We start from the raw sequence: 22892 nt of genomic DNA, 5'->3' as shown, positions 1-22892 counted from the left end.
AATAGATGCTGATATAAAATCAACAGATGCTGATGCTGATATAAAAACCATATGATAATATCAATAGCTTTTGACAAAGTACAACACCCATTTATGATAAAGGCCCTTGAAATTCTCGGGATACAAGGAACATACCTCAACATCATAAAGGCCATATATGACAAGCCCATAGCCAGTATCATTCTCAGTGGCGAAAAGCTGAAAGTATTTCCATTAAGATCTGGAACAAGACAAGGATGTCCACTCTCACCACTGCTTTTCAATATAATACTGGAAGTCCTAGCCAGAGCAATAAGACAAGAGAAAGACATAGAAGGAATCCAAATAGGGAAGGAAGAAGTTAAACTATCGCTATTTGCAGATGATATGATAATATACATAGAGAACCCCAAAACCTCCACAGAAAAACTAATTAAACTAATCAATCAGTTTAGTGAAGTGGCAGGATACAAAATCAACATGCAAAAGTCAGTAGCCTTCCTATACACAAACAATAAATCTGAAGAAGAAGAAATCAGAAAACCATCCCTTTTATCATTGAAACAAAAAAAATCAAATACTTGGGAATAAACCTAACAAAAGAGGTAAAGGACCTATACAAAGAAAACTATAAGACACTGTTAAAAGAAATAGAAGAAAACACAAAGAAATGGAAAGACATCCCCTGCTCATGGATCAGAAGAATTAACATTATCAAAATGGCCACCCTACCAAAAGCAATATACAGATTCAATGCTATTCCAATAAAAATTTCAATGACATTCTTCAAAGAAATAGAACAATTATTGATGAAATTCATATGGAATCACCAAAAAATCCGAATAGCCAAAGCTCTCCTGAAAAAAAAAAAGAAGGGAATGGAGGCATCACAGTCCCAGACTTCAAACTATACTACAAAGCCATAATCATTGAAACTGCATGGTATTGGAACAAGAACAGACACACCGATCAATGGAACTGAATAGAAAATCCAGAAATAAACCCACAGATTTATGGTCAACTAATCTTTGACAAAGGAGCAAAGAATATGCACTGGAGCAAAGAAAGTTTGTTCAATAAATGGTGCTGGGAAAACTGGGTAACTACATGCAAAAGAATGAAGCTTGACTACTACCTCACACCATGCACAAAAACCAACCCAAAATGGATTAAAGAACTAGACATAAGACCTGAAACCATAAAATACATAGAAGGAAATATAAGCAAAACACTACATGACATGCATCTCAAAGACATCTTTACAGACACATCACCCAAAGCAGTGATAGTGAAGGCAAAGATCAACAGCTGGGACTACATCCAATTAAAGAGCTTCTGCAAAAGTGGGAATAGCCAAAAAAAAATAAAAAAAAAAGAGAGAAACCTCACCGACTGGGAGGAAATTTTTGCACACAACACTCATGATAAAGGACTGATCACAAAAATCTACAAAGAGCTAATGAGACTCAACAAAAAAAAAAAAGAAAATAATCCAGTCAAAAAAAGGGCAGAAGAGCTAAAAAGAAACTTTTCCAAAGAGAAGATGCAAATGGCCAACAGGCATATGAAAAAATGTTCATCACTTGTAATCAGGGAAATGCAAATCAAAACTACCATGAGATACCATCTTACACCAGTGAGAATGGCACATATTAAAAAAACTAGCAACAACAAATGTTGGCGAGGTTGTGGAGAATAAGGAACTCTCCTGCACTGCTGGTGGGAGCACAAACTGGTCCAACCACTATGGAGAGCTGTGTGGAGATTTTTTGACCTACTAAAGATAGAGCATATGATCCAGTAATTCCGCTCCTAGGTATTTACCCAAATGACACAGAAACATTAATTCCAAAGGGCACCTGCATCCCTACATTTATAGCAACACTATTTACAATAGCTAAGCTATGGAAACAACCCAAATGCCCCAAAATAGATGACTGGATCAAGAAGATGTGGAACATATACACAATGGAATATTACTCAGCAATCAAAAAAGATAAACACATGCAGTTTGCAGCAACATGGGTGGAGCTAGAAGGGATCGTGCTCAGCGAAATTAGTCAGAAAGAAAAAGAAAAACACTGGATGGTCTCATTCATAGCAGGAATTTAGAAAACCTAAATAAGGGACCAGGAAAAAGACTAATTAATACAAAGTGAAAATCAAAATCAACAAGCAACTATAAACCAGAGACACACTGCAGGGTTGGGGGGAAGGGTGGGGAGAGGAAGGGTCAAAATATTATTAGGGTGAAAATAAGGGGGGGCAATTGTATGGGGAATATAACCAAGATGAAGATACATACAAAAAAAACCCATAAAATAGGATGAAAAAAAAAGAAAATGTGATTTGTGTGTATATATATATACACACACACACATACACATACATATACATATATATATACACACATATACTACTACTCAGCTATACAAATGATGATATCTTACCCTTTGTGACAACATGGATGGAACTGGAATTATGCTGAATGAAATAAGTCAAAAAGGAGAAAGACAAATATCAGATTATTTATATTACCATATGTGGAATATAAAGAAACAAAACAAAGGAACAGAATAAACCAAATGAAAACCTAGAAATTTGACTGAATGGAGACTATTAGAGGGGGAAGTTGGGGATGGAAAGCAGAGAGAGAGGCCCAAATGAACTATTGTAGAGGTGGGTGTGGTAGGCATGGTTTGATAATATACATCTGAAGAGATATGAACCCTTAACCATATACAGTGATGTAAATCAATGTCTCCTCAATAAAATATTACAATTTAAAAAAATATTTAAATTTATTTTCTAATATTGTTGTTCATTTTTGTATAGTATTTGATTTCTCCCCTCAAGGGTAGTCCCTATAGTTCGCCCACCACCATAGTACTCGTGATCCATTAGTATATAGTCCCTTGTGCTCTTCCCTCCCATTTTGACCCCTCTCTTTCCCCCTCCCTTGCTGATGCTTCAGATCTATGGTCAGCTTGCAGGTTGTGTCTTTCTTCAGATCCTTTGTTTTGTTTCTCTATATTCCACATATAAGTGAAACCATCCAATTTTATCTTTTTCCTTCTGACTTATTTCGCTCAGCATGATCCTTTCCAGCTCCATCCATGTAGCTGCAAATGGCATGTTTATCTTTTGATCACTGAGTAGTACTCCACTGTGTATATACACCACATCTTCTTGGTCCACTCATTTTTTTGGGTCATTTGTTTCCTATCTTGGCTATTGTAAATGGTGCTGCAATAAAAATAGGAGTACAGGTTTCCTTTTGAATTAGTGGGTTTTTTTTTTTTTTTTGGTGTCCTCTGGGTAGATTTCTAGGAGTGGAATTGCTGGATCATAGGGCAGATCCATTTTTACTGTTTTGAGGAACCTCCACACAGCTTTCCACAGGGGCTGGATGAGTTTGCATTCTCACCAGCAGTGAAAAAGAGTTCTCTTTTCACCACATTCTCACCAGCATTTGTTTCTAGCTTTTTTTAAATATGGGCCATTCTCACAGGTGTGAGGTAGTATCTCATAGTGATTTTGATTCACATTTCCTGGTGATAAGTGATGTTGAACATTTTTTCATATGCCTGTTGGCCATAAAAATAAATTTTAAAATAAAAAATACAATTAAAAATAAAACTAGTCTTGTGGAACAAACAGCTCAGAAGACCCACACATATTTGCATACTTTTTTCTGCGTAGAAGAACTGGGGTGTAGGCCAGAGGTGCAAGGGAGTGGGGTGGGGTGAGAGGATTCACCAGAGACAGAGTGGGGAGCAGAACAGGCAGATTTACTGAAATACAGTGCCAAGGGGAGCAGTGGGTGAGACAGCCATAGCGGTGATAGCACTGAGACTTAACCCCTAGGCCACCAGGGAGGTCTCATATTTGCATAATTGATTACCAAAGTTGTGGCTCTGTATGTAGGGCACCATTAGCAGCTCAGTTTTTTTCAAAATGGTGTTAAAATAATTGGTTATCCAAAAGGAAAAATAATTCTAAAGTGAATGTTTACTTCATGTCATACATTTAAGGAATTATGGGTAGATTATAAAACTAAATTTGAAAGCAAAGAAGATAACATAGGAGAATATATTTTTTTGACTTGGAATACTAAAAATTTCTTAAACAAGCCACCAGAATTACTAACAATAAAAGGATTGATAAAATTGACTGTTAAAAATAATAACTTTCTTTAAAAATATCAAATTCTGTTGATTTGCCATTTGTTTATAAAACTGTATAATTTGGGGAGTATAGTATACCTCAAAATGCACACATGCTCCATTCACCCTAAATCACAGCTCCAGTGCCACTATCCTATCACATTAGCCCCCATCCCTCCCCCACTCCCCCTTCTCCTCTGGTAATTAGCATATTTTTGTCTAATTGCTAAAAAATAATTTCTTTTCGGGCCTCCCCTGGTGGCGCAGCGGTTGAGCGCTGGGTTGCGAGGCTGCCCGCAGCCTCAGCAGCACCGGTTCGGTCCCCGGTCACCGGCAAGGGTCCCACCAAAAAAAAAAAAAAAAAAAATTCTTTTCACTCAGAAATACCACAGACAGTACAAAGGCACACTACATGTGAAAAGATATTTATCTCTTAAAACTATCAAAGATTTAATATCCAGAGTATAAAATGAAGTCCTACAATTCAACAAGAGAAAGCTAATCAGTAGACTATGTGAAAGAGCTGAATGAGCATTTCAGAAGAGAATCCCCAAATGGCCAGTAAGTATAGTAAAATGTGCTCAGCTTCACTAGTTATCAGGGAAATGCCAGCTTAAACCACATGCAACATGATTTCATGCTCCTCAGATTGGCAAAACTTCAAAATTGACAGTACCAAGCACTGCTTAGGATGTGGACCAACAGTGCCCCTCTACTCTGAACCTAAAATTGCTCTGAAGAGTGCTTGAAGAAATCTCTTCTACTCACAAAACTGATCTAGCCTGAAATCAGACATAGAGCTAATCCTACAGATTGCTGAATTACAATAAAGGTTGAATTCACAAGCTCTTCAGATACCTAAAGTAAAACCAAAAGACCAGTGATTGGAGAACGAGTGGAACCCTGAAAACTGGCGTAGGAATGACCTGAATTAATTCTTTAAGCCCAGTTCTCCCTCAGCTTCCCTTGGTCAAAGAGGCAGCCCTTTCTCCCCAATAAAATGGGACTTGAAATGCATGACTTGAGGATCCTCTAATTATTGATATTTCGTTAACCTTTCTCAATGTCCACCCTTATCATCCCTTGGTGCCTTAATACCCATTCCTGGATTCAGATTCCTGCATGTCCCATGGGAAGTAGAATTGCACCTGTGAGGAGAAAGCCTACATACAACAAAAAATGATAATTTATCTTGGCAGATGTCTCAGTAATATGTGTGGGAACTGATTCTAGGGATGATAAATCAGAAAGAAATGTGAGTTTAGGTTGGGTCAAACTTTTTTTATTGTAGTAAAATAAATATAACAGAATGTGCCATTTAAACCATTTTCGATTGCATGATTAGGTACCATTAATTACATTCATAATGTTGTGCAACCATCACCATTACCTAGTTCTAAAACCTTTTCATCATTCCAAACAAAAGCTCTGCACTATTTAGCAATAACTCCCCATTTTCCCCTCCCCCTGTCCCTGGTACCTCCAAGCAACTTTATGTCTCTGTGAATTTATTTTAGATATTCTATATAAGTAGAATCATAGACTATCTGTCCTTTTGTGTTTGGATTATTTCACCCAGAATGTTTCCAAAGTGCATCCATATTGTAGCATGTGTTCACACTTTATTATAGTTGAATAATATTTCAATATATGTATAAAACACAGAGGTGTTGAGGCACATTTTGATTGTTTTCACCTTTTGGTTATCACAAACAATGCTGCAATGAACATTGGTGTACAAGTATGTTTTGTCTTTGTTTTAAATTCTTTTGGGTATATAGTTCCTTGAGAAACTACCAAACTGTTTTCCACAGTGGCTATACCACTTTACATCCCCACCAGCAATCTGCAAAGGTTCTAATCTTTGCACATCCTCTCCAATGCTTGTTTTCTGATTACTGCCATCCTAGTGGGTATGAAGTAGTGTCTCATTGTGGTTTTGATTTGCATATCCCTAGTAACTAATCATGTTGAGCAACTTTTCATGTGCTTTTTGGTCATTTGAATATCTTCTTTGGATAAATGTCTATCAAATCCTTTGCCCATATTTTTGATTTTTTTTTTGTTGTTGTTGAAGCATAGTTCTACATTCTCATCTGATATAGGATATGCAAATATTTTCATCCTATGAGTTGTCTTTTCACTTTTTAAAATAATATCCTTTGATGCACAAGTTTTGTTTTATTGCATCCAATTTATCTATATATTTTCTTTTGTTACTCATGCCTTTGGCAACATGCTTAAGAATCTGGTGCCAAATCCCAGGTCATGGCGATTTACTGTTTTCTTCTAAGAAAACACAGGCCACTGATCCATTTTGAGTTAGTAATATATGGTGTAAGGTAGGGGCCCAACTTCATCTTTTGCACATGGACATTTAGTTGCCCCAGAACCGTCCCTTGAGAAGTCTATCCCCTTCCTCCAATGAAGGGACCTGGCATCCTTGTTAAAAGCTGCCTGACCATTTCACTTTATTCTTTTTCAAGATTGTTTTTGTTATTCAGGGTCCCTTGCAAATCCATATAAATTTGAGGTTGGCATTTCGAGTTTTGTAAAAAGACTGTTGGAGTTTTCATGAGGATTGTGTTGAATCTAGATATTTTGGGTAGTATGGACATCTTGACAACATGAAGTTTTCTAATATATGAACACAGGGTAACTTTTATTTCGGTCTCCTTTAATTTCTTTCAGCAATGTTCTCTAATTTTCAGCATACAAATCTTGTGTCTCCTTGGTTAAATTCATTCCTAGATATTACTGTCTTAATTTCATTGCTGGATTGGTCCTGAAAACATAAGATTCTTGTTGCTCTTTGTATCCTGCTGTATGCCTTTTCTGTATTTGAAATGCTTTTTACATCGAGGTAACTATGTAGATTTGCTACTTTGTTCTATTAATATAATGTATAACCTTGATCTAATCTCTGATGTTAAAAACCACTCTCATATACCTGGGTTAAGTCCAACTGGATCAGGGTATATAATTAGTATTTGGTTAAGAATTTTTGAATTTATTCTTAAGACATTGGTCTGCAATTTTCTTGTCTTTTCCCGATTTTGGTAAGGCCAAACCTTTTAATGGGTGCACTTATCAGCAATCCTAGATATACTATGTCAGCTGAATCAGCTATGTCAGCTCTACAGTATAGAGGGAAGAATCCAAATGCTAGTGGCACTGGTGGCAAAGTGGAGCAAGTACTGCCTTCCAAATATTTAGGGCAGTAAAGAATGTTGGAATGGTTTAATCATGTATAAACCACTTAACTCACTCTGATGACAGTTCTTTTAGTTTTGAGAAATAAATTCTGAGGTGTGGCAAAGACTAGCTAGCTGATTACTAAGCCTGTTTCTTTTTCCTCCTTGGGACAAATTCAGACTGCATTTTCCAGTGTCCTTTGCAGTTGGGTATGGCTACTGGCTGAATTATAGCTAATGGAATGTGAGCAGAAATGATGTACACAATATCCAGGCCTAGCTAATAAAAACCGCCCACATGATCTTTCCCTCTTCTGGTTGGCTAGGATGGAGGTGACAGTAAAACGGAGACGTTTATAAAATGCCTACATTGTATTATCAGGAGTCCCAGAAACAAAAATATAAAAGCAGGAATGTTTTGTGAATAAGCCTAGGCTACCATGTGACCTGTGTGAGCTGAGCTGCCCAAGGTGAGCTGTGTTAACTGGTCAAGCATGAGGTTGTCAATGTGCAGCAGCACTCCACCACCAAATAGGCAGGTTTAGAAGAGCACAAGTAAGCCATTGCTCCCTTTCTTGTGTCTGGGACAGCTGTCTGTCTCCCGGGAAAGGTGAGCAAGCTCTCTGGAAGGGGTCACATTTGAGCTGGGGCTTCTGTTGCAGAGCTCATTGCATGCACATCCACAGCGAGGGATGGGGCAGGGTGGCTGAGATGAAAAGGCTGTCCAGAAATAGAGCTGGGTGCACATTCTGTACTTGATCTTAACCAAAAGGCCAAGAAGCAACAGGGCCCACATTCTGGGCCTAGCAGATCTCTAGCCTGGGAGCTGCTGCGGGTCATAGGCACTCCCTCTTCCGCTACTGTCTGGTCACTTCTGGTGGCTGCCTTACGGGATCGAGAATGGTAGTGAAGTGCTGAGGTTGAAGCCCTACCTGTCCCTGTCCCAGCTTTCATGCCCATCTCTTTCAAGACATCTTCAAAGACCTAGTCCAACACCTTCATTTTAAAGATTGGGGCCCAGGAGGGGAAAAAAATTCTACCCAGTATAATGGAACCATTAGTATCTACATTTAAAAGTGAACTCAAGTTGAAACTGTTATGCTAAGTTAAAGAACAGTCATAAAGGATCATGTATGATTTCATTTATATAAAAATGTCCAAAATAGGTGAATCCACATAGATTAATAGTGGCCTAGGGTTATGGGGTTGGGGAAGGAGGTGGTGCCCTAAAAGGAGTATGGAGTTTCTTTTTGGAATGATGAAAATGTTTTAAAATCTTTTGTAGTGATGGTCATACAACTAGAATATACTAAAAGCCACTTAACTGTATACTTCTACACTTCAAGTGGGCAAAATGTTAAGGTATATAAATCATATCACAATAAAGTTGTTTTTAAAAAGTGAACTCACTAGTTGCCAATGACCACACATCTGAGCTTTAGTTCCTGTTCACAGGGGCAAAACCCTTTAGCGTGGAGAGGATAAAGTTTACAGGAAGGGTCGCTGAATGTGTCATATAGGTAGGACAGGATAGCATTCCAGAAAGAGTAATATTAAATATATAATCTTGACCTTTAGGGCAATGAAGCATCATGGCCTAGTGGAAGCAGCAGTGACATGGTCAGATCTGCAATTTAGAAACATCCCTCTGAATCACTAAATTGTACATTTAAAATAGGTAAACTACATGGTGTATAAATGATACCTCAATAACCACCACCACCCCCCCAAAAAAAAAAACTTTCAACCCTCTCTGGGGAACTTGAGGAGACTGGAGGGCATCAAGTTGGAGGCGGCTGTCGCAGGTCAGGTGAGGGGCGCCATGGCTTATCTGTTGGGAGACTGGGGGTCAGGTGGGGGCAGATTAGGGGATGTTGTACCCGAGGTTAAGAACCTGGTGGAACTCAGTTTTAGAACCCAGAGCTCCCTGACTTCAGCCCTAATGCCAGCACTGTAGCAGCTCCACTCATAGGTGAAGGAGGCACTGTTCTCCCCCTTCCAAGAGAAATGCACTTCAGAAACAGGTTTCCAAAAAATGTTGCTAAGGGTTTTATTTCTAACAAGAGGAAAATAATAAAATAAAATTAAAATAGGCTTCAGTTGGAACCAAGTTTCTTGTTTTGCTTTTTTTGGGGAACAAATTAATTACACACCAACAATGTTCTTTTATTACAACATGAACCCAGGAGGAGGAAAGGAGACAGTCAGGGCAGGACAGAGAGGGGAAGGTTGGGGTGGCTGTGAGGACAAGCACCAATAGCTTTCTTCAGATCACAGAGAGCCCTGTTTGGCTCCCCAACCAAATTTGTTTAAAATAAAAAACTGTAAGCACAACTATGTGAAAGTTTCCTCCTCCTGGGTGGACTGGGTCAGGGAGGGAGGACAAGGAGGTGAAAGTGGGAAGGGAGGAAGGGAAAGGGGGGAGGGCTGATAAAGAGTGAGAGGGGGAAGTGAGGTTAGTGTAGCATGGCCTGGCCAGGGTCAGAACTGGAGAAGAGAGAGGAGATTCCCCTAGTTTGCATATGCACTGGCCTTGTTTCTGGAATGGTGCTGGCCTAGCCCCAGCTACCCCCCTACCCACCTGCCCATCTATCTGCCTCAGGTGTCTGGGAATGCTGGTTAGAGGCTACCAGGGAGGGGAACTCCAGGGGCCGGCCCCCAGGAGCTGAGGTCTGAACAATACCTTGGAGTCAGAATATAAAAGTCAAGGGACTCAGGGGTGGGCTGGTGAGGAGGTGGTGGCCATCCCCCTCTACTTGCCCACCTCCCGAGAAGCAGGCTTGATGGTCAGAAAAAGGATCCTTGAGGCCAAGGGGGGTCTTTGTTGGGGTCTGTGCTAGGTTCAGCCACTGTCACAACTGTTGCTGAGGTGGCTGCTGTGGGCAGGACACATGCAGCCGGGGTGTCAGAGTAGAGAAGGGGGCCGAGGGGTCTGAACTGGCCCCTAGTGCTGGCTCCAAGCTGTTCTGGTTCTTCTGGGTGCTGGGGCTGCCGGTGGAGAGGGGTAGCGGGGGCCCTCACCCCCAGCCTCCTCCTCCAGCTCCTCCTCCTCCTGGGCCTCCTCGGTCTCTGGCCCTGAGCTCCGTACCCTCTTTGGCTCTAGCTCCTCTCGGGCTGGGTCATCGCCCTCCCCACCCCGATCCACCTTCCGCCGCCGCCGCCTCTCCAGGGCCCGGCCCCGTGCCCGGCTCCCATGGCGTTCTGCCTTCTCCAGCTGTGATCACAGATAGGCAGAAAGAGATGTGGGCCAGTGGTCAGGCCTGGATTCCCTGCTTGCTTAGCCTGACCTCCTGGCCCCTGCCCATGACCCCTCTCCTCACCTCCAGAAGTGTGCGGATCCGTTCCAGGTCTGGAGGCTGCCCAGCCTGCAGCAGCTGCCAGATACTGTGGTTCTCATCCAGGGTCACCTCAAGGAGATCCCCCTCCAACATGAGCTCCTCCAGCGGGGCCCGAGTTGCCTCAGGCAGCTCTAACATGGGGCCAGTCAACTGTGGCAACAGCGAGGACAGTAGCTCCAGGTCTGGAGGGGTTGCGGAGACAGGCTGGTCAGAGGCTACCCCTGGTCTATCCCCATCACCAAAACCAAGTTAAGGACCACAGGGGTCACTCTGGTGGTCAACAGCTTACCCACACCTAGACCTACCTCTCTTACCTGAGCCCTCCCCCGGGGCTAACTTCTCAGGACTGGTGACACTGTCTCCATTCTCCAACAATCCCTGGACCTGCAAGGAGGGCAAGAATGGTTAATGGTAACTGAAGTGAAGAACCAAGCCCTAGTCTTCTCCCCCAACCCTGGAATCTTTCATCTCCTGGACAGACACAGGTTGCTGCAGGGACTAGTCTAGGGATCTGAATAGGATGGAGAATGGCAGGGAAGCTGGGCCAAAGGAGTTAGAAAATCAGAGCAGGGACAGGGCTGGAGCCTAAACAGGGGTGAGGAATAGGAGACAAGAGTTTGAGATCAAGAGCTGGGCTGGGCAGCTCACCTTAGGCATCTCCTTGCCACTGCCTTCTCTGAGAGGGTCAGAGGCAGGGGCTGCAGGGTAGATAGGGGGCTCCTCGGGCTTGGGTTCAGCCTGTAGCCGCTGGCGAAGTTCAGCCAGCCGTCCCAACAGAGCAGTCACATCCTCAGAGGCCAGAGCCTGCCTGGCACGGCCTTGCCAGTTGATGGCCCTCTCTGTGAGGCACTGCAGGGCCTCGCCCTCAGGCAGTCGCACAGGCAGTCTCTGTAGGGCTACCAGCAGTGCTAGGATGGTCTCCAGGCGCGGGCGCCGTGAGCGCATGCACAGTGGACACAAGAATTTGGTGTCCCACTCCCACCAGGCCAGCAGTGGGGATGTAGTGGGACTGGACCTTGGGGAGCTGAGAAGGCGGGGGACTGACACACATCGCCCATGGAACCAGTCCTGACACAGATCACACTGCAGAGCTCCCACCCCAGCTGGCACCTGACCACACACACAGATGGAGGTTGCAGGGGAGGCAGTGGTCAATGATGCCAGGGGACTGGGCTTGGCAGAGTTGGTGCGGCGCAGCTGCAGGATACCCTCCTTCTCCTTCTGTTCCCCCTCCTTGAAGGCCACGATCTGCCATGCCCGGGACAGGGGAAGAGGAGGTCAGCAGCCCAGCCCTTCCCTTGTCCAGCGACATTAAGACCCCACTCCCAAACCAGGAGAACTGAGGCTCAGAGAGCAAGCAGTCTGTCCACGGTCACCCAGCTCAGACACTATCAATGCCAGGCTCTTTTCCCCCTCTGGGCCTAAGCTCCTTACCACAGAGCCTGGGTCCCTGAGGTCCTGCGCAGACAGCCCCAGCAGCTCTGTGTCAGATTTGTACAACCCCAGCTCCTTCTCCATCCACCGGCTGCGCTTGGTGCTATCTGAGCCAGCGTCTGCACACGGGCAGAGCACCTGAGGCAGGCAGACAGAAGGGGAATGACCAGCATTCCCTATCTCACAGCCCCTCTCTTCCCTTCTAGTGCCCCCAGCCCCCTATGTTCTCATATGAGTGGTCTTATAACAGTCAGGCCAAGTGAGGAAAGACTTCCCTTCTGGTGCCCCCAGTCCCCTATGTTCTCATATGAGTGGTCTTACAACAGTCAGGCCAAGTGAGGAAAGGATTAGGGTCCCAGGCCTCACCTCCAGCAGCGTGTAGCAAGAATTCTTCTTAAGGAAGGTCTTGGAGGCCTTTTCCCTCCAGGAGTGTGCCGTTAACACCTGCAGCTCTAGCTGTCTCAGCTCCTCCAAACCTACAGGTAGGTCCCGGCCCACAGCCACCAGGCCCTCCAAGTCATCCAAGCAGGGATAGTGGTCTCCATTCTGGTACAGGGGCGAGAGAAAGTTCAATTTAATCTGCCAACTTGATGCTTGCCGCTGAGTTGGAAACATGGACTGGACTTGTCATCTTGAGGCAGAAAAAACTCAGAGATGACCCTAAGGAAATCACTCACCTGGCTACCTCCCACAACTCTTACATATATCAGCTCAGTTCCCAGGTAGTCAGCCGCCAGACTAGTTATTGTGTTGTGGTTTCTCTTCTACCCTTCCTGCCCACCACCACTTGATCCTTGCCCAGCATTGTCCCTTCTCGAAGCCGCTTTTCATGCTGTTCATCAGGCACATGTTGCCTTCTCACCATGTGCCATGCCCCCTTCCTCTCTCTAGACAATCCAACCCAGCACAACCCAATGTATATGCCATCTCCCTGAGATGAAGTGAAGGTCGGGGTTGGATGGTGGGGGATGACAGGGTCCTCACTTGGATCTCATCCACATCAGCAATCCAGGCTCGGGCCTTAGCAAGAGCCTCCTTGAGAGCCTGGATGTTGGGCAGGTGAACAGGGATGTTTTCTGCCTCATGGATTATGGCCTCAAGCGTGGCTGGTGGATGCTTCTGCCTAAAGGTGGGAAGAAAGAGGGCTCAGTCTGGTGGCCTGCCTGACCAGAAGCCCAGCCTGACAGTTGCCTGTCCCCGCTGGTTCTAGACTACATGCATGTAAATTCTGCGAGAGCCCTTGTGCCTTTTCTTGTCCATCAATCTGTCAGCCTGCTGGCAGTGCCTACACACACTACCTGTAGTACTACTAATCTGGTGCTAGAGTTTGTCAGGTTGCCTGTTGTATGGTGTTTCTGCCAATATCTGTCCATCTCTTGGTGGCGGTACTTGTGCTCGTGTCATGTGCACATCAGTCTGAGGAGCTAGACTTCCACACATCTCTGACTCTGCCAATCTCTACTTCCTCATCAACTTATTTCTGCACTAGGTGTTTATGGTATTAAGGAAAAAAAAAAAAAGACAGGGAAACAAAAGAGAGGAGGACGGAAACATAGGAAACATACTAACACAAGAGTCTATGCCAATGGCCATCTGTGGGAATTTCTCCACTAAACTTTGAAGGATGGGGTAGAGCAGGAGAGGGAAGAGGCTGGGCCTACCTGGCCTCAAGGCAGAGGTGGGCCTTCTCCTCCCAGCGTTCAGCAATAGTCAGCAGCTCCTGCAGCTCAGCCCGGGCTTTATCCACAGCAGGGCTAGGGGCCACAATGGCACCAGCGACCAACAGTCCCCTCATGACAGCGAGGGTGCCCCTTCGGGCTGAGGGGGCCAGCGTGCGTTTCACCTCATCCAGCCATCGCGCCTGTTCCACCTGCCGCTGGAGCTGCTGGGCCTCAGGCACCTCCACCCCCAGCTGCCGCCCCCTCTCCAAGAGGGAATGCAGAAGCCCTGGACTGGAGGGCAGTGAAGCCAGGGCTTCACGAGCCTCAGCCTGGTAGGCCTCCACCTGTTCCAGAATACCCTACCAGAATATAGGATGAAGAACAAACTCAGCTAGGCCCACTTAGAGGTCCCACCACCAGATATCCTTATCCCACCTACCTTTTCTTACCCTCCAGTCTTTTGGGAAGAGCCTAACATGACTGGGCTCTCCTCCTTCACCATGAAGTTCCTAACACTCTGCCTGTTAGAACACCCTGGGGAATTTATTAAAATGCAGATTCTTGTGCCCCACCCCGGGATATTTTTAATAAGGGTTGGCCCCAAGTCAATGCTTTAAGTCCCCGTGGGAGTCTGATATTTGGCACCAAGACACCCTCTCCCCTTAAAATACCACGTTTGGTCTTCTCACAAACCCCTATACTCATGCTGGTGTCCACTGCCCTCTCCACCCCACTTCTCTATCTTACTGAATCTGACTCGGCTTTCCAGGCCCACGTCCTTGTTCCTTCCTTCTCTTCTGCCACCTTCATCAGGAAACCTTAATTCTGCAGCCTGGACTTATACCCGTTCGACCTGCCCTCTCCGATCCCATCTTTAAGAGGCAGTTGCTAGACCCTTTGTCTTCTAGCTCCCATTATTTTTTTCACATGTGCATCCTGTCTTATTCAAACATTTAAGGGAGCCCACAGTAACTTGCTGTTCAAGTTCCCCCAACCCCCCTGACCCTTTAGCAGCACTCCAATTCCACCCCTCCTCACCTTGACATCCCCAATCTGGTGCATGGCACAAGGCAGGTTGTTCATCTGGTCCAGAAAGGCCCGGAGTTCAGCCAGGGTCATCTGTAGACCAGCCACCCTGTGGGGGCTATGGAATTTCACATGTGGGGTTTCAGCTCCAAATCCAGTTCCCTCCCTCCATCTCTGTGCTGAGACCCAACACCTTTCCTAATCCCTGACCACCCTGAGCTCTCTTATTCCAGTTCCCCACCAGCTGCCCTGGTTAGGCGAAGGGCTTTGATATAAGCATGTTCATATGAGGGAAAAGAATGAGAAGATTGGAATATTTGACATATGGGGCGGGGTGGGCTTAGAGACTGAGGGTAACAGAAGCTGGACTATTCAATCCATACTCTACTGTGAACTCTACAACTCTGTAGCTATGATCAGGTTTATGCTTGTGCTCTTTCCCGCCACTAACACTTCAACAACTCTTCTCTGACCACAAAGCCTGTCTGAAATCTGCTCCATGTGTCAATAAAAAAGAAACATTTCTAGCTTTCTTCACACTGAGATGTACTTCTTGTCTCCATTCTAATTGCCTGGTCTCTTTGCCACCCTAATGCCTTCCATGGCACCTCATACTACAGTGCTTGTCAGCTTCCTACAGATGTCTAAGTCTACCCAATGGTACTCAGAATCCACCCCCTTGTACTTTTCCCAGGTGTGGTTCCTCAGCAGGCTATTTGTGCCCAACACCTCATGATGCCATACCCAGCTTCCTGGCCGCTGACCAATCCCAGAGCCTGGGACACGCAAGCCTCTGCCTCGCTCAGGCAATTTTTCAGTCGCTGCAACAGCTCACTATTAGGAAACCTCCGCTCACGGGCCTCAGACTCTAGTGCCCTCAGTTCTTCAAGGCCTGGGGAGAGAATGAGCAGCAAGGAGTAGGCAGTATTGAGTAAAGGCAGAGGAAAAGGGTGGGGGTACAGAAGAAAAGGGAATAAAACTTGCCTGTGGAGTCCCTCCGTCCCCCCATCACTCACTGCGCTTCCGTCCATCCTCCACCTCCAGGGCCACTCGCACTTTGTTAGCCCAGGTGTCAAAGGACTCGGCCCGCACCTTCAACTTATGCAGCATGGCAGGGAGCTCATCTAAGGTATACCGATACCTGGGGGAAGAAGGCAGGGCAGAGCACATCTGGCCCAGCTCTGCTTCCTCTTCCTTGGTACACTTCCTCCAGGTAGGGCCCCTGCTTACCGCAGGTACTGCCGGCTACTAGAGCATTTGCAGAGGTCATTGATGTGGGAAAGGCAGACAAGGCCATCTGGGCAGTCGTAGCAGGCCAGGGCAGATAGGAAGCATGTGGTCTTGCACTTGATGCACTGGCGCTCATCATCAGGGAGCAGCTCAAAAGCCTCTCGCTCAGCTTCTGTGATGCCCTGGTGGTAGGTCAACCCACACTTGTTACAAACAGTCCCAACTTATAATGGTTCAACTTAGAATCTTTTGACCTTATGATGGTACAAAAGCAGTATACATTCAATAGAGATCATACTTCAAATTTTGATCCTTTTCTGGGCTAGTGATATGTGGAATAAAATTCTCTTATAAAGCTGAGCAGCAACAGTGAGCCATAGCTCCAGTCAGCCAAATCATGTAATTCAATAAATTATAAGACATATTCAATACTTTATTATAGAATTGTTTTGTGTTAGATGTTTTTGCCCTAACTGTAGGCTAATGTAACCATTCTGAGCACATTTAAGGTTGGCTAGGTTAAGCTATGGTGTTCGGTAGATTTTTAACTTAGAATGAGTTTATTAGGATACAACTGGTTGTAAATCAACAAAGATCTGCATATAGAACCAGAACAGGGTCAGAGAAATCCTGATTTCAGTCACTACCAAATACCACTTTAAACTCAAATCTGTGCTGAGAGTTGTGGAGATCAAATTCCATAGAGCACACTGACTCTATAAAGTCCAGACTCAAAACCGGGGGAGGGGGGGTTGATGGATGGGATGAGATAAGCCAATAGGCTCACATGAAGAAAAATCAGGTAAGATTCAGATAAGCAAAAAAGGCCTTCAGGGTGAGAGAAGGTAATGAGGAATGTGGTGGACCAAGGCACCAGAGAAGTGGCAACATGTGGGAGTGGCCCAGAGAAAGGCTGGGTACTGGGGAATAATGCTGGCTTCTAGTCACTCAGTGACCAATGTATTTCATGCACCATGATGGTTGAACTGGGAGGACACACTGTGTGCACATATATTACTTACAGAAATAAGAGTTTGTGCCCAGTGTTTAAAGATAAAAAAAAATTCCCCCCAATAATATGGCTTCAAACCTAGGCTAATAAGTTTATCTGTTGCTCAGATGAAAAAATAATCCATTCCAAAAGTGGAAGAATAGCTAATATTGGAGTAAGTCAAATACAAAGACAAATACGGCAATTTTAGGGATTTTAAAGGGTAATTTTGACTCTTAGAGTATTTGTCTTCTATACCAACTTTAACACCTAACCTCTGCATAAAATATGAATACTTTGCCCATTGCAAATCCTGCCCTGCTACTTATTAACTGAGTGATTTTGAGTAAATTTAAGATTTAAATCTCTCTGGATTTTAGTTTCCCTGTCCTGTAAAATGGAGACAATAGTACTTTCCTCAATGTGCTGTTATGAGGATTAATAAGGTTAAACAACTAAGGACCTAGAAAAACATCTTAGCACTTAGAATAAGTAAAATGAAAAAAGACTGTGAATAACTAAAGCAATCTTGAGAAAGAAAAACAAAGCTGAACATCATGTGTCCTGATTTCAAAATATGCTACAAAGCAACAGTAGTCAAAATGGTATGGTGCTGGCATAAAAAAAGACATACACACCAATGACTAGAATCAAGTCCCGAAAAAAAACCCTTGCATATACAGTCAACTATTATTTGATAAGGGATTCAAAAAAACTCAATGGGGAAAGGATAATCTTTTCAATAAGTAGTGTTACGCAAACTATATGAAGAATGAAATTGGATCCTTATACCATCTGTAAAAATTAATTTTAAATGTATAAAAAAGATAAACACATGCAATTTGCAGCAACATGGATGGCGCTGGAAGGGATCATGCTCAGCGAAATAAGCCAGAAAGAAAAAGAAAAATACCGGATGGTCTCACTCATAGCAGGAATCTAGAAAACTTAAATAAGGGACCAGGAAATTGAATAACTATAAGAAAGTGAAAATCAACAAAAATTATGAACCAGAGACACTTTTTGTGGGCTGGGGGGAGGGAGGGGAGGGATTGGGGTCAGAATGGAGGGTTGAAATTGTATGGGGAATATAAAAATAAAATTTATTATTAAAAAAATTAATTTTAAATGTATTAAGGACTTAAACATAAGACCCCAAACCTTTAAACTCTAGGAGAAAACAGGGAAAAAGCTCCTTGCTATTGGTCTAAGCAATGATTTTCTGGGATATGTCACCAAAAGCACAAGCAACAAAACAAAAATAAAGAGACTGGCATCAAACTAAAAAGCATCTGTACAGCAAAAGAATGAAAAGGCAACCTTCAGAATGAGAGAATATTTGCAAACCACATCAGATTCAGTTACTATCTAAAATATGTAAGGAACTCATACAACTCAACAGCAAACAAATAAAACCCAAATAATCTGAATAAAAAGTAGGCAGAGAACTTGAATGGACATTTTTCCAAAGAAACTGGCCAACAGGTGCCAAGAGGTATATGAAAAAATGCTCAACATCAATAGTTGTCAGGGAAATACAAACCAGAACACAACAAGATAGCACGTTACATCTGTGAGAATGGCTGTTATCAAAAAGACAAAAGATAACAAGTGCTGGAGTAGATGTAGAAAAAGGGAGTCCTTGTGGCACTGGTGGTGGGAATATAAAATGATGCAGCCCTGTAGAAAACAGTAGGAGGTTTCTCAAAAAATTAAAATTACCATATGATCCCGCAATTCCACTTCTGAATATATAGCCAAAGGAATGAAATCAAAATCTTAAAGAGGTATCTGCACCAATATGTTCATTTGAGCATTTATTCACAATAGCCAGGATCTGTCAATGGATGTGTGAGATACATACAATGGAATATTATTCATTACTGAGTAACAAGAAAATCCTGACACTTGTGACAACATGAATGAAGCCTGAGGGTATAACACTAAGTAAAATAAGTCAGAAAAAGGCAAATACTACAGGATATCACTTGTATGTGGAATCTTAAAAGCTGAACTCATAAAAAACAGAATAGAATGGTGGCTACTAAGAGCTGGGGGTGTGGGGGTGGAGGTGGGGAATGGGGAGATATTGATCAGAAGGTACAAACTTCCAGTCAGAAGAAGAGTAAGTTTTGGGCATCTAATGTATAGCATGATAATTACAGGAAAAAAAATGTTCCACAAATACTTACTGTAAGAAAGATATCTATTTCACAGGCCTATCTCAGACTAAGGAGAAAACTGAGTCTTGGGGAGAGAGTCAGTAACTTGCCCCAAGTTGAGAATTTGACTGTAGTCAATTCTGACGCTGAAGTCAGAGAACGTTCTAAGGATGAAGCCCCTAAGTATTTCTGGATCATGAACTCCTTTGAGAACTTATGTAAACTAAGAGCCCTCTTCCCAGACATGTACTCTCTCACATAAAACCTTTTACAGAAGTTTAAGACTAGAGGGTCCATAACCCTTCTCTAAGGTAACAGCCAAATGCAAAGGATTCTCAATATCAAGATGAGAACATCTAGTCTTCTCAACTTACTTTGGCCCCTCTCTATAGGCTGGCAGAGAGGAGGTCATCATTTAATAACAGCATTAAACAGAGAAAAAAATGATGCCTGAAAAAGCTCAGGCGCTTATGAATGGATGTCACAGACTGATAGCTCCCACATTTCCAACACTTAATGCAGCTGCCAATTCTCCTTATAATCCATGCTATTAGAACATTATAAATGAGCTTTGAGATATGAAAGTATTACTCTAAACAGGAAGCAAGGGACCCTTCAAGATCAACATTTCTTTGCAATCTCATGGAGAACTCTAAGTCAATTCCAAGTGTGAAGCTTTAAGGCAGCTGATCTACTGGGTAGTCAGTGGTCCCATTAATCTACACACAAAACTAACATATGCTTATGAGGAATCATTTAAGACTGCCTTCTACTTGACAATACTATCCTGGTTTGAGCTCCTGAACCACTGAATGTAATGACTAGCATTTCCCAAGTAATGTTCCACATTTTAATCATTTTCTTCACGTATGAATACTACCTATAATAGCAGCTGCTACACTGCAAGCACAGTAACAGATAACTCTGACAATAAATCACCTTACTCAAGCATTACTATCATCTTGCAAGTTAGGTATTTATTCTCACTTTATAGAGTTGGAAAGAGAGATGAGAATTTAAGGTCATCCAGATAATCAGCACAGCAGGTGTTTCATATGTTCAGTCTTGTTATTTAAATAATGACTAACAGCATACACTATGGATCAATTACATAACAAACATCTTAAACCCACTCAACTATTCAACAAGATAATTATTATTATAACCCCCATTTTTCAGATGGGGTTATGCTCAGTTAAGTAAATTGAGAATGGAACATGGTTTCCAATCCAGATGCATCCAGTTCTTTTCAGCACTCCAAGAGTAGAGGCTATGTCTTCTATTTTTTGGTGGTGCCCTCTTCCACCCCCCACCTCTACCAGGTTAGGGTGTCTAATGCAAGGAACTCTCCCACCACCCACCTTCTCCAGGAGGGCCTTTCGTAGACGACGCTCCTCCTGCACCATGATGAACATCTCTTTATGCACAGCTGCTGCCAAGTTCAGGTCTAGCTTCTCTGGACAGGCAGCCATCTTGCAGATGAGCTCCTCATGGGAGAAGACGCAGTATCTTCGGAGCCGGCGGTAGTGCTCAATGCACTGGCGCCCAGCCGGCAACTGTGGACAGGTTCAAAGTTGAGTGTAGCCAAGCCTGGAGGCAATAGTGCCTCAGTTTCCTGTGACCCTCCTGCTTCTCCCTGGAGTCCACCACACTCTAGACTCACCCAGTCAGCAGTGCAAAAGTTGACCGCTTCAGCAAAATTATAGCCTTGGTTGAAACCACTGTGGTAAGCACGGGGAAAGGTAATGACGAATTCTCCTGCACACTGGTTTGTGCGGACAACCTGAGAAAGAAATGCCAAGGTCATTAAAACAGAGGTTTTTCAGTCTGGAGAAACCCGATCTAAGTGCACAGTCCTTAAGGACACAAAGTCTCAGAGAACACAGTCCAACCAGATTCCCAGACCCTCCAACTGTGAAAGGAAAGAACCACTGTTAGTCCCTGTTCTCAAGGTTTTGATTTGTGTTGTCAGTTGGCAGAAAGATCTGAGCCAAAAGTAGGAAATGTACATACCAAATATTTCACCTTTCCTAATTTTTATAAAAATATAAAATAACAGATTTCATTAAGTTGGCCAAGTTTTGTTCATTAGTATTTATTTTTATCAGCCACATAGTTTCAAGAGCCAAATGGTTCTACAAGGTTTGTTCTAAAATCAGCAGGCTCTTCTATTCTTCACTCCCCCAGAGCCAATCACTTTCACCTTTTCTGATTATTTTGGCTTTTACTATAACAACCCTAAACAACACGTCTCTAGACTTAATTAAAAATAGCCTCCTGTTTCTCAATTTGCTTAGCTTTCTAAACATGTATAATTTAATCCAGCCTTTCAGACAAATGTCCAACTTTTTTTTTTTTTAAAAGAAGATTTTATTTTTGCGTAGAATAACTGGTGTGTGGGCCAGAGGCGCGGGGGGGTGGGGTGGGGGGTGGTGGTGGTGTGTGTGTGTGTTTTCACCAGAGATGGTGGGTAACAGAACAGGTGGATTTACTGGAATACGCTGTTAAGGGGAGCAGCAGGAGAGACAGGAGAGGTCTGCTGCACCATATGTGGGTTAGCTCCTTGGCTGGGATTGAACTCAGGCCTTCGTGGTAATAGTGCTAAGACTTAACCCCCAGGCCACCAGGTAGACCCAACTCTCCTCTTTCTGATCACTTTTCCCTTTTGTGTGTAGCAGTCTCTCATGTAGTCTTATGATCTGTTCCAATCTGGACCAGCTTATTCTCTCTGGATCGCCATTCTCCTATTACCTACATCCCATGTCTTCCTCGTTCTTGTTTTTCTTTTGCTGTTCTTGAGCATATCCTGCAATAAATAGCTATCTGGGAAATGTTGAGAAGAACTATTTTGGGGGTGGGAAGGAATGCCTACTCTACTCTAACGCTTGACAATTTGACTGCATATAGAATTCTAAGTTATAAATAATTTTGAAGGCATGGCTCTAGTCTTGTAGATGTCAGTGTTTAAAAAAGATTGAACCAATTCTGATTTCTAATGCTTTGAGTTGAATCAATATTTTCTCAAGAAGCTTTTAGAATTTTTCTGGTCCCAGTAAACTATATAAAAATTCACTAGACATTCCTCAGTATATATGTTTTCATTCAGGTACCTTTGATTTTGAAAACTCAATCTTTCATTCAGGGAGATTTTTCTGAATTATTTTATCAATTATTGGACCTTTTTGGTTTTCGCCTCTCTCTCACTTCAGAACTTTTTTTTTAAAAGATTTATTTATTTATTTATACAAGAATCGGGGTACAGGCCAGATGCATGGGAGGGTGAGAGGATTCACCAGAGTGGGGAGCAGAACAGGCAGACTAACGAAATACACTGCTGAGGGGAGCAGCGGGTGCGACGGGAGAGGTCTGCCTCGCCATTTGGGACCCTCGCCAGCCGGCGGGATTGAACTGGCACTGCAGAGGCTGCGGACAGCTTCACAGTGCTGCGCTCAACCGCCTGCGCCACCAGGGGAGGCCCTCACGTCAGTACTCTTTTTTGAATATTGAACCTCTTGGACAAACTCATTTTCTCTACCTTTTCCCAATCTTTATTTTTTAATCCTATTTTATGGGAGATTACCTCAATTATTGATCTTCTAACCCTTTTCTTTCCCAAAAGATTTTTTCCCTTTTGATCTAATTCTCAAGAGCTCTTTTCTGTTATATGTTCTTTTAAAATAGTATCCTGTTCTTATAATCTGCTTGCAATAT

At 43.4% G+C, this 22892-nt stretch overlaps 1 protein-coding gene across 1 annotated transcript in view; it reads right to left on the bottom strand.

Moving 5' to 3' along the window:
* Positions 1–9138: 9138 nt before the first annotated feature.
* The window catches only part of KDM5C (lysine demethylase 5C), a 28319-nt gene continuing 14565 nt past the window's right edge, over positions 9139–22892 (bottom strand). The window contains 15 exon segments of the mRNA XM_037512370.2: positions 9139–10340; positions 10343–10553; positions 10660–10859; positions 10992–11061; positions 11326–11925; positions 12112–12249; positions 12478–12657; positions 13096–13234; positions 13773–14131; positions 14811–14916; positions 15543–15690; positions 15815–15939; positions 16029–16210; positions 20543–20737; positions 20845–20964. Of these exon segments, the coding sequence (XP_037368267.1) occupies positions 10192–10340; positions 10343–10553; positions 10660–10859; positions 10992–11061; positions 11326–11925; positions 12112–12249; positions 12478–12657; positions 13096–13234; positions 13773–14131; positions 14811–14916; positions 15543–15690; positions 15815–15939; positions 16029–16210; positions 20543–20737; positions 20845–20964 (2922 nt within the window). The 3' untranslated portion in view covers positions 9139–10191.

The sequence above is a fragment of the Talpa occidentalis genome, unplaced genomic scaffold, assembly GCF_014898055.3.
Source record: "Talpa occidentalis isolate TD23 unplaced genomic scaffold, MPIMG_talOcc4v2.1 talOcc4.15, whole genome shotgun sequence".
NCBI classification, from domain to species: Eukaryota; Metazoa; Chordata; class Mammalia; order Eulipotyphla; family Talpidae; genus Talpa; species Talpa occidentalis.
This window is presented reverse-complemented; position numbering and strand designations above follow the sequence as displayed.